Here is a 13543-nt window from a genome sequence, read left to right on the forward strand (position 1 = left end):
CAGAATTCAACGTGTACACATTGTTTCAATTTTAAGAGAGCAATTATCAGTAGACTTGTAGATAAAGCGGTCGTTGATTGCAAATAATTATCAAAATTGAAAGATAAAAAATATTTCGTTTATCAGTAGAGTATTTATATAAGCGTTTATAAGGACTTTTCACTTATTGCTAGATAATCTGAATACAAGTGATAATTAAAAAATTACTTGCTTGCTACTCTCATCAGGCGCATGGTGCGTATATAGCGCCGCACTATGATCGTACCAACGTTCCCCAATGAAGGAACTATTGCTTCAAAAGCATACATATTCTATGTCAAATGAGAGTTACTTTAGACGTGTTCCTCTAAGTAAAGTAAAACAAAGCAGTCCTGGTCATCTTAACCGAAATAAACGTTTATTTATTTAACCGACCGCACTACGATGAAACCCGTTCTAAAGAAGAACTATATATCTGCAAATGAGTCAGTGTTTGTAAATCATAAAATTTCTGTGCTTTTTCATTTTTAAAATTACTGATTATTAGATCCTTTATTGTGGTACACATACACGGTCAGAAACATACAATCCGCTTGATCTTTTTTCTTATTTGATTATCTTCCTATTTGACTTCACATTCTCCGTCTTGGATTGAAAACAAACTAGTCGGTTCAGTAAAATTGAACAGTTGAACATTAAAAAAATGTCCGTTTTTTGACTAACGCTCTGCCCGTATCGATCGCAGCCGCATCGGCATCGATGAAGCCATCATCATTTTGAAATTCCGGAACATCAATTCGGCTGATGCCATCCACCGTCAGTTAGTTATTGGCCAACGGCCACACCAAAGCTAACGAGGAAGACAATGAAGCAGACGCGGCAGTAAAACTGTGGCGGTATCAGGGTGAACGCCGGTAACGTTGAAGACTTCGGCGACTTTGCAGTAGCGGGCTCAGCGCAGTGGCAACAACACAGCCGTGATTTCCTTACTAACGGCGTACGAAATTCAGCCGAAAGAAGGCTACTGACGTCGAGCTGAAGACTTGGAAGGTGAAAAAACGGAGGTGACCATTAGAAGAGACGTTGCTCATCACGGAGAGAACGGCTAACCGGTTCTTCAGTCTTTAATACGTCTTCGGTTGTTTCAGCGGTTCTCACTAGTTTAATTCGCTCTGCGAGATGCTGCTGTGGTGGATAGTTTGCCGGCTTGCTGATTGTGCCCTGTAGACCTTCAATACCGGTCGATCGACTATCGAAGCTTTTTCTTCCGCTGGTTTGTTGTATTGAAGATAAAGAAAAGGTTAGCATCAAAGCTAGCTGGCTTTTCGTGACCGGTGTTTTATATAGTGGAGGCAGACTGTTGGAGTCCGGAGGTGTGGAGGATAAAGTGCATTGGGGCTGTGTAGAAGAAATTCAACCGAAGCGGCTTTCTTACAGCGACAAACGTTTTTTAGTCAGAATGATCGTGGAAATTGAGAGAGATCCAAAAGGGTAAGAAAGCGGTAATAAATATGGTTCAAATTTTGTGTGTAGTATGGAAGGAGCACAGATGTTTTTGCGAAAGTAATTTAATGGTACAACAACTATAAAAACAGGAGCTTCGGAACCGCTAGGTGACTACGAATACGTTCTTGGGACGGTGTAATAAGTAAAGTGCTTGTCCGCTGATCTTGAGGGACACGTGGTGGTCTGGGTTCGAATCCGAGCGTAGACACACAATTAGTTTCGTGCTGTGAACCAGGCGTCTGATGAAATGCCTGTCGGCGGTACCGGATGTGAAACTCAAAACATTTAGGTGACTACAGATACAAACTGAGTATTCTAAAGATATGGATACTGTTGTGTGACCGCTTTAGTACCTTTAGACAGCTTACTTTGGTTCATAGCCAAATCAGAAGAGATGCAGGATCATTTTATGCAAATAAATAAATGTTGCTATGTGATGAGCTGTGAATTTGTGTTGAACGATTTTATATATCATGGATTTTTATTATGTAAAAACTTTTTACTTGAACAAGCAAAAATAATTTATATCTACGTGCCATTGTTACATCTTTAGCGTGCATGCTCGAATTCAGATGTTAACTAAGAAATACATCTGAGTCAATATTGGTACTTAAAAATTGGTTAAAAGCTTACTGATATAGCTAGTGGTGATAGAGGTTCTGCACTCTTTATATACAACAACGAATAGCTTATTCGGGAACAGCGCTGTTAGCAATTTCTTATTCATCAAAATTTCACAGTACTCCGTTCGTTATGTGCCAAACGAATGATTATCTTGCATCATCACAATCATACAGACTGCTAACTTAACAAATGATTGCAGGTTCAAAACCGAGTCGAGGCCATAAAACATAATTTTTTGCATTAATCTAATGGCGTTTTCATTAGTAAAGAAGTGTTCTGTGGTCAGATTTTTATGGGACGTTTATATCAAAATAGGTATTGACTATGTCTTGCAAATCAAGAAATAAGTACGATATAACAGATATAACGTAGAATGCGGAAAAATATTGGCCATATGTAAAAAAACAGGATATAATCCACTTCATTGTATCATCATGTTGATATTACAGAGATACGATTTTATTTTTTTCAAAGTTCGTAAAATCTATATTTATAGCTATATTAGGCTTTGACTAAATGTTAGCATTTGGCCCTGCGCCTCTTGACGACATGTTGACAAATCTGTTGCCATACCTTATTCCTATAATAACTGATATCATAATGTTCAAAATTCAGCGGACGTTTGAGCTGGAGCACCTGACTTAGCCGTTGTCGCACGCCACCGGATCGGTCAGAGGCATTATGATATACGAACACTAAATAAAGGGTGCTCCTGGATTTTTTTTTGACAGCAGTTGCGTGCATATATTCTGCCCAAAGGTGAATCTAACAAAACAAAACCAAAATAAAAACAAAGACAAAAATAAAAAATATAAAAAAATCTAACAAATAGTCACTCTCAAAAATCTCAACCCTTTTATCATAAACACGTAATAGCTATTAGTTGCTAGGCCATTCCTTTTAGCTAGGCATGAGCAAACAAGAAAAAAGAAAGGAAGAGCTTATATCCGTCTCCATTTTGCTGGCGATTTTATTAACCATCTATCAACCTATAGTAAAACTAAAATGCGTGTGTTAGATGTATTATGCCAGTATATTTGTTGTTTAGCGTAGTTCAAGCAGTTAGGGTTTTTACTCCAAGTACTGTATCGTTGAAGGAAAACGAGCAAATATATTGGTTTGCAATTTAAACATTTACCTAAAAGAGATCCCTTACATTGTCCACTAAAACAACTAAGAGAGAGAGCACAGTTTGTTAGCGTGTTTTTCAGTCTCGAAAGTTTCATTCGGAGACCACGTAGAATTTACGCTGCGTTCCGAAAACATATCCATAATAACCGGGTTCTAGAATTTCTGCAAAAACTATATAAATTTACATTACATTCAAATCATATAGAAACGCAAAAACAATTTTCAGTTATATAATCCTGTTAAATATTGGCATATCAACGATAATGGGAAAAACCGAAACATACGTAATAGGCCGATTTACTGGTTTTCTCTCATTGTCCAATATGTGAATGGTTTCCTGCTGTATATGTATCATATTCCAATATAAAGCTGAAAGAATTACAGAAATACAGGTGGTCATGTACGGCTACTTTTGCACGCTTTAACACGTTGTTGGTTAACGACCGAATGGTAATAATAATAACAGAATCCTTGTAAGTCGTGCTCACTATGCCATGTAGTATATATTCGCTTCAGATTACGAGCTGATTCGTATCGAGCAAAGCCAGACCGTTTGGTCCACAAAAAATAAAAGGTCGAATCACTGCTCGTATTCTTACAGGGCTATATAATTTTGTTAGATTTATCTGGTAAACTGCAGTAAACCTTTACATTCTCATCATTCTGTCCATGTATTCATCTACCCCGATAAATATAAGTTACATTTGCAGAACCTCGAAAGATTATATATATATTATGCTTTTCTTTTATTTCAGCTTAGGGCGAGAAAATGGAGAAGTAGCAACACTGGTTGAAGCGCTATTACATGAACGAGCTTCGGCAGAAATCTACGACGACTTCAGCGGAACAACTTTAGAAGGAATCGTAAATAAAATCGTCATCGACAAAAGCGATAAGAAAATTGTTCCCGTACGTAGTCCAACATTGAAGTATACCATAATTGTCTAGACCGCAAGCATATGACAGCTTTTCTTAAATATTAAGCTTTATTTGTATAAAATGGCTGATGAAACAATTAAAAGAATTAAAACTTACCGCCCAGTTATATGCTATAGCTGCTATTAATTCAAAAAGGCTATCGTTCCTTAAATTTAAGGAATATTTCATGTGTTTCAGTCTTACCACTACTACACTCTCAACACGGATGGCTTCGGAGCTGAATTTATCGAGTCCGACTCTACGTGCCTTAATGCCGCCTACGTATTTACACTGCCCTGTAAAGAATTTGATGGCATCTGGGAAAACCTGCACTTTGATTCAGAAATTAAGAACAATGTAAGTAAATTCAATTGTTTCGACAATTTTCGCCAGGGAATAGAGTCAGCAGTGGTTTTAAATGACTATGTGTTGTGCGGCGAAATCAAAGTTTGCTAGATTAGTGGCCGTTATAGTAAAATAAATAGAAATTATTCAAAAGCTACTCATGACGCTGTTCACAAGTCACGAGGCGTAACAGTTACTAGCGTGCGATTTTTCCTTGCTTCTCACTTTTATTGCCCCTCTTGTTTGCAGTTGCTGGACTACTTGATGAAGGCGCTCCTATTCGCGGAACGGGGCGTTGACCACAATGTGATCTCCTTCAATAAACTTGTTCTCCTACATGGTCCGCCCGGTACTGGCAAGACTTCGTTGTGCAAAGGTGTCGCACAGAAACTGGCCATCCGATGGACGCCTCGGTTTCGTACTGGTCATTTTATAGAAATTAACGCCCATTCACTTTTTAGCAAATTTTTTTCGGAGGTTAGTAGCCTGAAACTATTCGCTGGCATTTTATCCATGCACAATCATCTACATATAGAAACAGACGGCAGAGTTATTTGAACCATTGATGACCAAGTGAAAGGCCGCTGCTAGCTGTGTTAAAAGTGCATTCACAAAAGCCTATCTGAACTCTAAAATGTTCCTCTCCAATTTCTGTCCCATTAGAGCGGTAAGCTTGTGCTAAAGATGTTCGAGAAGATCGAGGAAATCGCTAGCGATGAGGCGGCGCTCGTCTTTATTCTCATAGATGAAGTTGAAAGCCTCGCCCACTCCCGAGCAGCAGCTGCAGCAGGCAGCGAACCTTCCGACGCAATTCGAGTGGTCAACGCCGTCCTTACTCAGTTGGATCGACTCAAAATGTAAGCGGTCAACATGCACGAGAGATACGAAAGAATCAAGCGGAACTTCATTGTGAAAGCAAATTATACGGATGTTTTTTCTTCTTTTTTCAGTGAATTTTTTAATCATATATCTTTTAGTTTGTAAAAAAATATGTTTATTACTGCTTTCAACATTTGTGTCGTATTTTATTTGGTTTTACTTTACAGGCTGCCAAATGCTTTAATCTTGACGACGTCGAATGTAGAAACTTCGATCGATGGCGCGTTTGTTGATCGGGCAGATCTCTGTGTGTATATCGGGCATCCTTCACCACCAGCCATTTCAAAGATTCTTGCATCTTGCGCTAAGGAGCTAATTAAGGTATACTTGCCAGTTCTAGTGAAATGGAAAATCAAAAGTACTCCTACAGAAAGGTTGAGTCCATTTAAATATGTTTCGAAAAAATAAAATATTTGAATAATCATAGAATACTGAAAAACATTATAAAGGGAACCCATAATGGTTGCTTTAAGAAAATTTAAAACTTAACGGCGTTTGGGTTTGATTAGGTTATTCAGAATGCTTTTTGTAGATCTATGTTTTGTATATATATTTAATCCAATATGAATTGTACCCTTGCTCAGTCCATAGACCAAACGTGACCTTATCGCATGAAGTTATGACGAATCGTTTTTCAAGTTAAACTGATTTAAACTTTGATTTTAGCGGAATCTTTTAGAAGACAAGGCGTTTGCCGAGAGTTCGGAGTTCGCGAACATTTGGACGGAGATTTGCCGATTATCCGTCGGAGTTAGTGGACGTTCCTTGAGGAAGCTGCCTTTGCTGGCATTTTGCGAGGGTCATAACCCGATGCCGATGGCTTTGTTCCTTGACGCCCTCTTCAAGTTGGTCAAATCAAAAACAGCAGAAAAGAAATTGTCCCAAACTCATCACATGTTCCAGTCTATTAGTCTCGTGTAATGCAGCCAACACTACTAGTAGAATGTTAGTATATTTATCGCTGATTTCCACTCTAACATACATATGTACGAATTAGCCATATCATAAGGAAGAACGAGGTCGAAGAAAGCTGAAATGATATTCTACTTAGTTCGCGTGTAGATTTACGATGCCCGTTTGGAGAGGTTTATCAGAATGTGTGCGCTCTTTATATTGCGTGTCTTAAAAGGAGAGAAGTAAATCAGGAGAAACTAATATGGTCGTACTAATACTCCGTTATTGTTGCGGGAGGTTGCAAGGACTGAATTGGGCACAGACTGCTAATAAAATTAGGAGTCAACCGTCTTCACTCGTCACTGATTGTCATTGAACAGATACGCGCGTAGCCTTTTGTTCTATTAAGTGACCACTTTGGTGATATTTTAAGTGTGTGGCTCATATAAGTACTAATTGAAATAACCTTATACAGCACTTTTTAAGGAAAAGAAAACCAAAAATCCGAAGGATATGCACAAAAATTGCAATTAAATGAAGACAGAAGAATATGAAATGTTTAAAATATACTCGAACCTGTAAAAGTAGCAAGCGAAATGGAATTTTGTAAAAAGTTGTGTTATTTCAGCAATGATTTATAATAAAATCCTCTAATATTCGCACGACTATTGGATAATATCTCTCCATTTATTCATTTATCTATTAAATGTTTCATAGATTGGTACGACTTGTTTCGTCCAGTTCTGAAGAACACAACCAATATGTAAGGCCTTTACAAGAGAATATAATCACACTATTTAGAATTCACGTTGTTCGAAAATAGGTGCAGTCTTTGGATAAGATATATTTCAGTTTCACGTAGCTTAACTTACAAGTGCCATCGATGACTATTTGTACATAATCTAACTTGCGTAAATAAATTCGTGACCACTTTTGAAGATTACTCAAGTGTTCTTAGTAATAAGCACAGTGTACACTGTACTTCAGAAACCTTTGCTTATTCATAGATAATAAAATAATAATAATAATTTATATTACTATAACACGCAACTTTTATATGCTCTACGGAAAATCGCGATTTGCGCCTTCATTTAGTCACAAAACACTGTTTAATATAAGCTTCTGTAGAAATACAAAGTCGATATTTGTAGGACCTATTAGACTTTTCTATACACATGCAATATGTTCGGTACTCTCAAAAAATAACCGTCGTAAAACCTCTACCAAATATAGAGTATCGCAAACCACCTTGCCTGACATTGAACTTGACAGTTTCCTATGGAACATTAACGAATCTTGTTTGCTTCACTGGCCATATAAACTGTTCAAAGAACGGGGGCAAGCGCTGCCCATATTTTTGCCACAGTGTCTTCGAGCCGTACCGTAAAAAATACATTGCTTGTTTTCCGTTGCTCAATATTTCGACTAGCAAGAATTTTAAAAAGACGGCGAGGGAGCATATAAATAACAATAACGATAAGTAATATGGATTACCTTAGGTTTCCAATCTCAAGTCGGGTCGAAACTGAAAGGTGTTTGTTGAGGTGGACTAAGTCTGCTTTTTGTGTGCGTGATACAGTGGTTAACGGGCCTGAGCAGACCCTTCATTCAAAAAAATTTGACTTGTTTCATAGACTGATGTAAAATTTGGTTAGGGCCCTGTCCTCACGTTAGACATTTAGACAGTAATGGAAAATTTCTAACATAATTTAAAGCAAGTTTCTTAAATCCTAAATAAACTAATGTCCACACTTAGCCTATAAATCGCACAAAAGATATTTCCCCGAAAATATAATATTCGAAAAATATGTATTATTTAGAAAATGAAAATTATGGAGACCTATGTACTCTTATACTTATGGTTCCGTCACTGATTGCATTAATAAAACATAAAAGAAGACAACATTTTAAAGTACTTTTCCGCACACGTCCAAAAAATATTTCTGACAACCTGAATTCGAAAGAATCTGTCCAGTAACAATGAGTGATCACAAGTGAATGTTAAAAAGCCTGAATTTTTACAGCGAGACGCTAAAAGGGCTTACGTTAATGCATATCAGTATGTACAAATAGAATACTCATCAGGTTAATTCGCGCTGGGCACAAATGTACGAAACAAATTATAGAATATGTTAAAGTACACACATATTATGGACCTCACAGTTACACAAAGAGCGAGGAAATCGCTCAATGATGCAAAATAAAGTAGGAGTATCGTCATAATTATTACCTTAATGTATGATATCTGTGATACAGATGTATGCGCTGCGGCTTCATTACTTTACAGTTTGTGTACACTTCTTATTGGGATTTGCGAAAATGAAGTTGATCCATTTCACCGAAACTTTCTATTTTAGCTAGCACTTTATATGAAATCAAATAAGAAACACCTGTAGCGAGAAGCCTGTACTCTTTGTTAGTGCCTTTTTGAAAAGTTACTGAACGTATTGGTTCATTTGGTAATTCATTTATTGGTAATTAAGTTCGTGAATTAATCTTCTTGGTTTTAAAGTACGGACGCAGTGATTTTTTTTGCTACCCTCTGTAAAATCGTTTCTAAGATGTCCGGTCCTAGAGTATGACTATAGACGTCATCGAAGCGTTTGAGCATCTTTGCGGCAAAAAACAGGTTTTAGAATTTCAACTACACCAGTCACGTTCTCTTTCTTTCAATCAAAACTTTATTTTCCATACTTCTTTTCTTCCATATTTTACAGAGATATATCTTTTTTTATATAGACAACAATCCGTTAGCATAATTATCCCCGCTAATGGCACTGCTCGTAAAGCAATTAGAACTTCTTTGAATGGATAGAATAGAATTATGTTCGAAGACAAGTCTGGTCCCTTTAAACGGTAAAGTTTTCAGCAGCATTAAATTCATATGAGCTACAAGTACCATGATATGAGTTATGCCGTTAGTCACCTTAGCTGAAATCGAAACACAACAGAAGCACTATTTGGCGCACAATCGTTGAATATTAAGTAAAAATTATTAGGTTAAATGAGCACTGATTAACAAAACTACCACTGAGAGCTTTAGTTCTTAATGGGAACATTATGTACAACAAACGGCCAACTTACCGCCGTCTTTCCTATCACTACACGCTATATGTTTATAATAAACGATGAGTAGAATAAGCAGAAATGGCAATATGTTCTTAAAAACATATTTATTTTGCAATAATATTTCATAAGTTTGTAAGGAAGGCTGATAAGTGACAGGACTGATGGGCCAGCTTATACATATAAATTGCTTTTATTAGTTATTGTACCAATTAGTTGTTGCTAAGAAAAAAATACACAATAAAAACTAATACATTTCAAATACTAAGTTCAATCCGATTTTTTTATTTATTTTAAGATATTTATTTTTGACAAAAAAGCCTTTATGTAATAGACCATTTGCCATTGTGGAAATGTGACCGTTACTGACCCACTCCCAGAAAATTACAATTCATAGGCACTGTATGCACATTTATTTTAATACAGCTGACACATTATACAAAACGCCCCAAAAATGAACCAGTTCGGTCTCCGTGCACATTATTGAAACATCACAATGAAGTTCTCGCATTTTAGAACATGTTTGGCTTAGGTTTGCCATACGAACTCATCCTGTTAGAGAAAGGCAGGTGCTTCTTTCTCATTCCAAGCATGGTATTCACTTCACACACGACACTTCGCAACATATCAATAATCTCCTTGATTTGTCGATTTTTCATATATACTTGCTCCTGTAACACAAAATAGGGTATACATGTCGATCATATTGCATTTACCACTTATTGCGATTAGCGAAAAAAGCTCGGAAGGCTAGTTTCCTAGGGTGCAAGCTTAAATAGTGCAGTGGTTATATTTTTTATGAAAATTTTGAAGATTATAATATAGTAGCTAATATCTTTACGTATTTAATTATATCGTGATTACCTGATACATTTGCCGTTCTTCTATAAACTGTCGCGCGGAATCCAACGGCTTTTTTTCCTCTTCATCTTTTCGTCGCTCGTCCTCGAGAGGTACTAGTTGAATCGTCGCTACGTCTGGCTCAAGCGTAGAGAACTCTCCGCCAGCGCAGTTCATATCACAGATTTCATACACCCGTCGTAGACGCTTAAATAACTGCTGTATAATCTTCAGAATTTCATTTAGCTTTACCTTACGCTCCTACAAACAATCGAAACGACAATGCAACAGAACCAGGTAGAATAAATGATCAGAGAACTTGGAAATAGAAGGCGGCCAATCTTCTACTTAGCTACAGGAATCATGGTTATTTATTGTCGGTCTTCTAAACCAGTGTTAATTAAGCAAATGACTTCAACTTAACTGATCGTAACCAAATTGTAATAAGCTGAGTTAGTTCTCTGTTTGGTAACTATTTACTTCGCGATCATGATTGTATTTTCTACACCGTAGAGAACGAAAATCATTTTCACTAAAAAAAAAACATAAGAAACAAAAAGATCAAGAAAGGTTTGATAATTTGGTATTAAATGAATACCTTTCGACTACAGACTCAGTACGCACCTCTTGCACAGTTGACGCTTGCGGGTTCATGCTACCCGTTGGTGGACCCAAAGTTCTCAAAAGCTGAAAAAGCTCTCCAGCCCTCGACACAATTTCCTGAACAGTTTCTTGACCTATTCGACACATCACAGGAATGTTGAACTCCTGCTGTTGTTGTTGCTGACTGTCCTGCTGTAAAAACAGAAAAAAACGATTAACGACAGCGGTTCGGCGTTCTTCACAAAAATCTGTACCGTTGTGATGAGATTCTTGCACTAGTTTGGCTCCATTTTATCTGTAGAACATTTACTTTTAACTATTTTGTACCAAATGTATTATTAATAAAACATTAATCATTAAGTTTCACAGGAGAAGAAGCTTATACGATAGTAAGCTGAGTTTGTGCCATCTGTATTGATCCTTCTATCTATATCGACGGTAGACACTAAAAAACGTAAAAATCTATTACATTTCAGAATATTTTTACTTTCCTTTTAAACATTTGTATTGGCAATTTTGATGTCGACGGAAACCTTCTGAAGTTTCATTTAGAATCTTAGTATGTTTCGTTAACCACAAAATAGGTACTAACATAAAACAAAGTTCAACTTTACTCATGACTGTGCTTTGAAACGAAGTAATCGATGCGTAAACATCAGAAACTCCATGTGTAAACTTTTATGAATATTAATAAAGGAATAAATTTGTTTAATGTACCAGATTTTAATATACCAGAACGTAACTGCTAAGAGTTAAGAGTAGTAAGTTTCGGTTAATTGAGTACATATGCATGCAAGAATAACATCATGCGTATTCTGTATGACGGCAAAATACGTAGTACTGTGGAATATCATTTTTATTAGATAAATGTTCTATCCAGTGGGTAAAATTGCTATCATCAGATTGTACGGGACAAATCTTTCATAAACTTTAAACGACGAAGAGGTAGGAAACTGTATATAGCATTTCATTTCAAGTTTTTTTTTAATTTTTGAATTTAAATTCTTAAAAGCTTTTTCAATTGAGTTTATCAATCTTCACTGATTCAAGATATATGAGGAGCTCTTTCACATTTAAGTATTAGCTACCTAATGAAAAACAAAAAGTGTTAACAAAAGACGGAGAGACAGAAGGCGGTCAGATTATTGCCCCATGCGTTATTTGAGCTCTATACTTAGCAAATAAGCCTTGGTTCTCATACATGAAAATCCTTGGCTTGCAACGAATGTACATCGGTCTGCTAACCTGAGGGTTTCCATCCTGGTCTGGTTGTTCATTACTGATACCATTATGACCCTCCAGGGACATCGCGCCGGGATGCATCTGAGGAACGGGGGTATAGCCTCCTATTCCTCCACCCCCAGGACCCATTGGACCTCCTCCTGAGCCCCCACCGCCCATAGTTGGCCCGTGACTGCCACCACCCTGGTGGTACGGCGATGCCATAGAGTAGCTGAGTGATTCCAATCTACTTATAAAATATTGTCTGTAAAGCAATTTTTAAGAAACATTTATTATGCAGTCAAAAATAAACGTCCGAAAAATTCATAAGAAAATTGTTTACTGATAAAAGTGGTGGAAACAAAAATAGTGTTTTAAATAAAAGAAAAAATATCCAATAAGATATGGCTTGTTCGTATGGGATAGCATGATAAGTCTTCAGGTGGATTAAACTATTAAGCATAGTTTGCTTGAACAACTTCGTACTCCAATTGCAGTGGTATTTTCGCTCTGCTTAATAAAGTTTTTAAGTCTTTTTTTTTTTTTTTATTATATATGAATCAACACAAAACTACTGCTGGACAGATGAAAAGCTCCGCGGCCTCTAATTCACAATACAAAATGTAATTCCAAAAACGTACTCTCCTCATGTACAAAACGAAATGCATTACTGTGCTACTATTCCAGAATGAAATATTCCAATGATTGTTAATATTGTTCTTTATTCGACCTTAGTAGCAGTAACCTGCTATTTATGCAACATTATCAGATATTGTCGCATCGTGTAATAAAGACACCTCAAGTATTGTTAACGAACATACAAGATTACAAAAATATGAAGCTCAAATTCAGCAGAAATAAACGAAAAAATTTTGCGAAAAACTTGTTTTTAACCAAATCGCTACCTAAACATTCTGTGTGTTTACTTCTTCTTTTTTCATCTTTACAAAACTTGCAGCATGAGCTCACAGAAGCACTTAACTTAAACTCCATATATGTATATCATGAGAAGTGTATGCGATGAGTACAATTATCTGTCAAAAAAGATATATTTTTCCTAATCGACTTCGTTTTTTTTTTGTCATTGCACACTAGGCATTTCGGAATGAAGGCACCGCAGGTTAAAAAAGTCTCAAAGAGTCGTCCATTCTAGTCAGTTATCTAACATTACTCCGTGTTGGCACATTAGGATCACACAATGGTTTGGTAAAATGAACTTACACGCCTGTATTATACGCAATCAGCGGAGCCCGGCGAACCCGACTCAAAACGATTTTGCTTTCAGGGTTTGTTTATTTACATCGATGCCTACGATGACGAAGTTGAAACAGATATATGCACTAACAACAAATATTCCTAATCATTTTGATAATTTTCACATACGATTATGCTTACGACGCCCACGAAATGGTCAGTTAACAATAATAATATCTAGTGATTTCATATTGATACTGTAGCTATCAAGAATAGGCAATAACACCTGCACAGAAATAAAATCGTGGCGCACCTTATCAAGAATTGGCGTTTACCAAGAGGT

The 13543-nt window shown here is 36.7% G+C and overlaps 2 protein-coding genes across 2 annotated transcripts; one reads left to right on the forward strand and one right to left on the reverse strand.

The window, feature by feature from the left end:
* The first annotated feature begins 424 nt into the window (after positions 1-424).
* Positions 425-7219, forward strand: pch2 (pachytene checkpoint 2 protein). Its single transcript, XM_022844708.2, has 7 exons — positions 425-1470; positions 3996-4149; positions 4357-4515; positions 4753-4980; positions 5167-5360; positions 5550-5703; positions 6049-7219. Exons 1-7 carry the CDS (start codon positions 1439-1441, stop codon positions 6301-6303), a joined length of 1176 nt encoding a protein of 391 aa, XP_022700443.1. The 5' UTR covers positions 425-1438; the 3' UTR covers positions 6304-7219.
* A 2378-nt stretch (positions 7220-9597) lies between these two features.
* LOC111266934 (mediator of RNA polymerase II transcription subunit 30) lies at positions 9598-13529 on the reverse strand. The gene is made up of 5 exons (XM_022844807.2): positions 13514-13529; positions 12031-12271; positions 10807-10977; positions 10207-10443; positions 9598-10013 (listed from the first exon to the last, which is right to left on the reverse strand). The coding sequence occupies exons 2-5, from the start codon at positions 12229-12231 to the stop codon at positions 9855-9857; spliced, it is 768 nt and encodes a 255-aa protein (XP_022700542.1). The 5' UTR covers positions 12232-12271; positions 13514-13529; the 3' UTR covers positions 9598-9854.
* Between the last annotated feature and the right edge of the window lie 14 nt (positions 13530-13543).

Source organism: Varroa jacobsoni, unplaced genomic scaffold, assembly GCF_002532875.2.
Source record: "Varroa jacobsoni isolate VJ856 unplaced genomic scaffold, vjacob_1.0 scaffold_120, whole genome shotgun sequence".
Classification (NCBI taxonomy): Eukaryota; Metazoa; Arthropoda; class Arachnida; order Mesostigmata; family Varroidae; genus Varroa; species Varroa jacobsoni.

What these genes read in the sequence shown, in the direction of transcription:
- pch2 (XM_022844708.2), top strand. Translation starts at nt 1,439, where the DNA reads ATGATCGTGGAAATTGAGAGAGATCCAAAAGG. An exon ending in GCGATAAGAAAATTGTTCCC is followed by an intron (nt 4,150 to 4,356) that starts GTACGTAGTCCA and finishes CATGTGTTTCAG; the next exon opens with TCTTACCACTACTACACTCT. An exon ending in GCGCTAAGGAGCTAATTAAG is followed by an intron (nt 5,704 to 6,048) that starts GTATACTTGCCA and finishes CTTTGATTTTAG; the next exon opens with CGGAATCTTTTAGAAGACAA.
- LOC111266934 (XM_022844807.2), bottom strand. Translation starts at nt 12,231, where the DNA reads ATGGCATCGCCGTACCACCAGGGTGGTGGCAGTCACGGGCCAACTATG. An exon ending in ACCAGGATGGAAACCCTCAG is followed by an intron (nt 10,978 to 12,030) that starts GTTAGCAGACCG and finishes CTGTTTTTACAG; the next exon opens with CAGGACAGTCAGCAACAACA. An exon ending in AAGCGTCAACTGTGCAAGAG is followed by an intron (nt 10,444 to 10,806) that starts GTGCGTACTGAG and finishes GATTGTTTGTAG; the next exon opens with GAGCGTAAGGTAAAGCTAAA.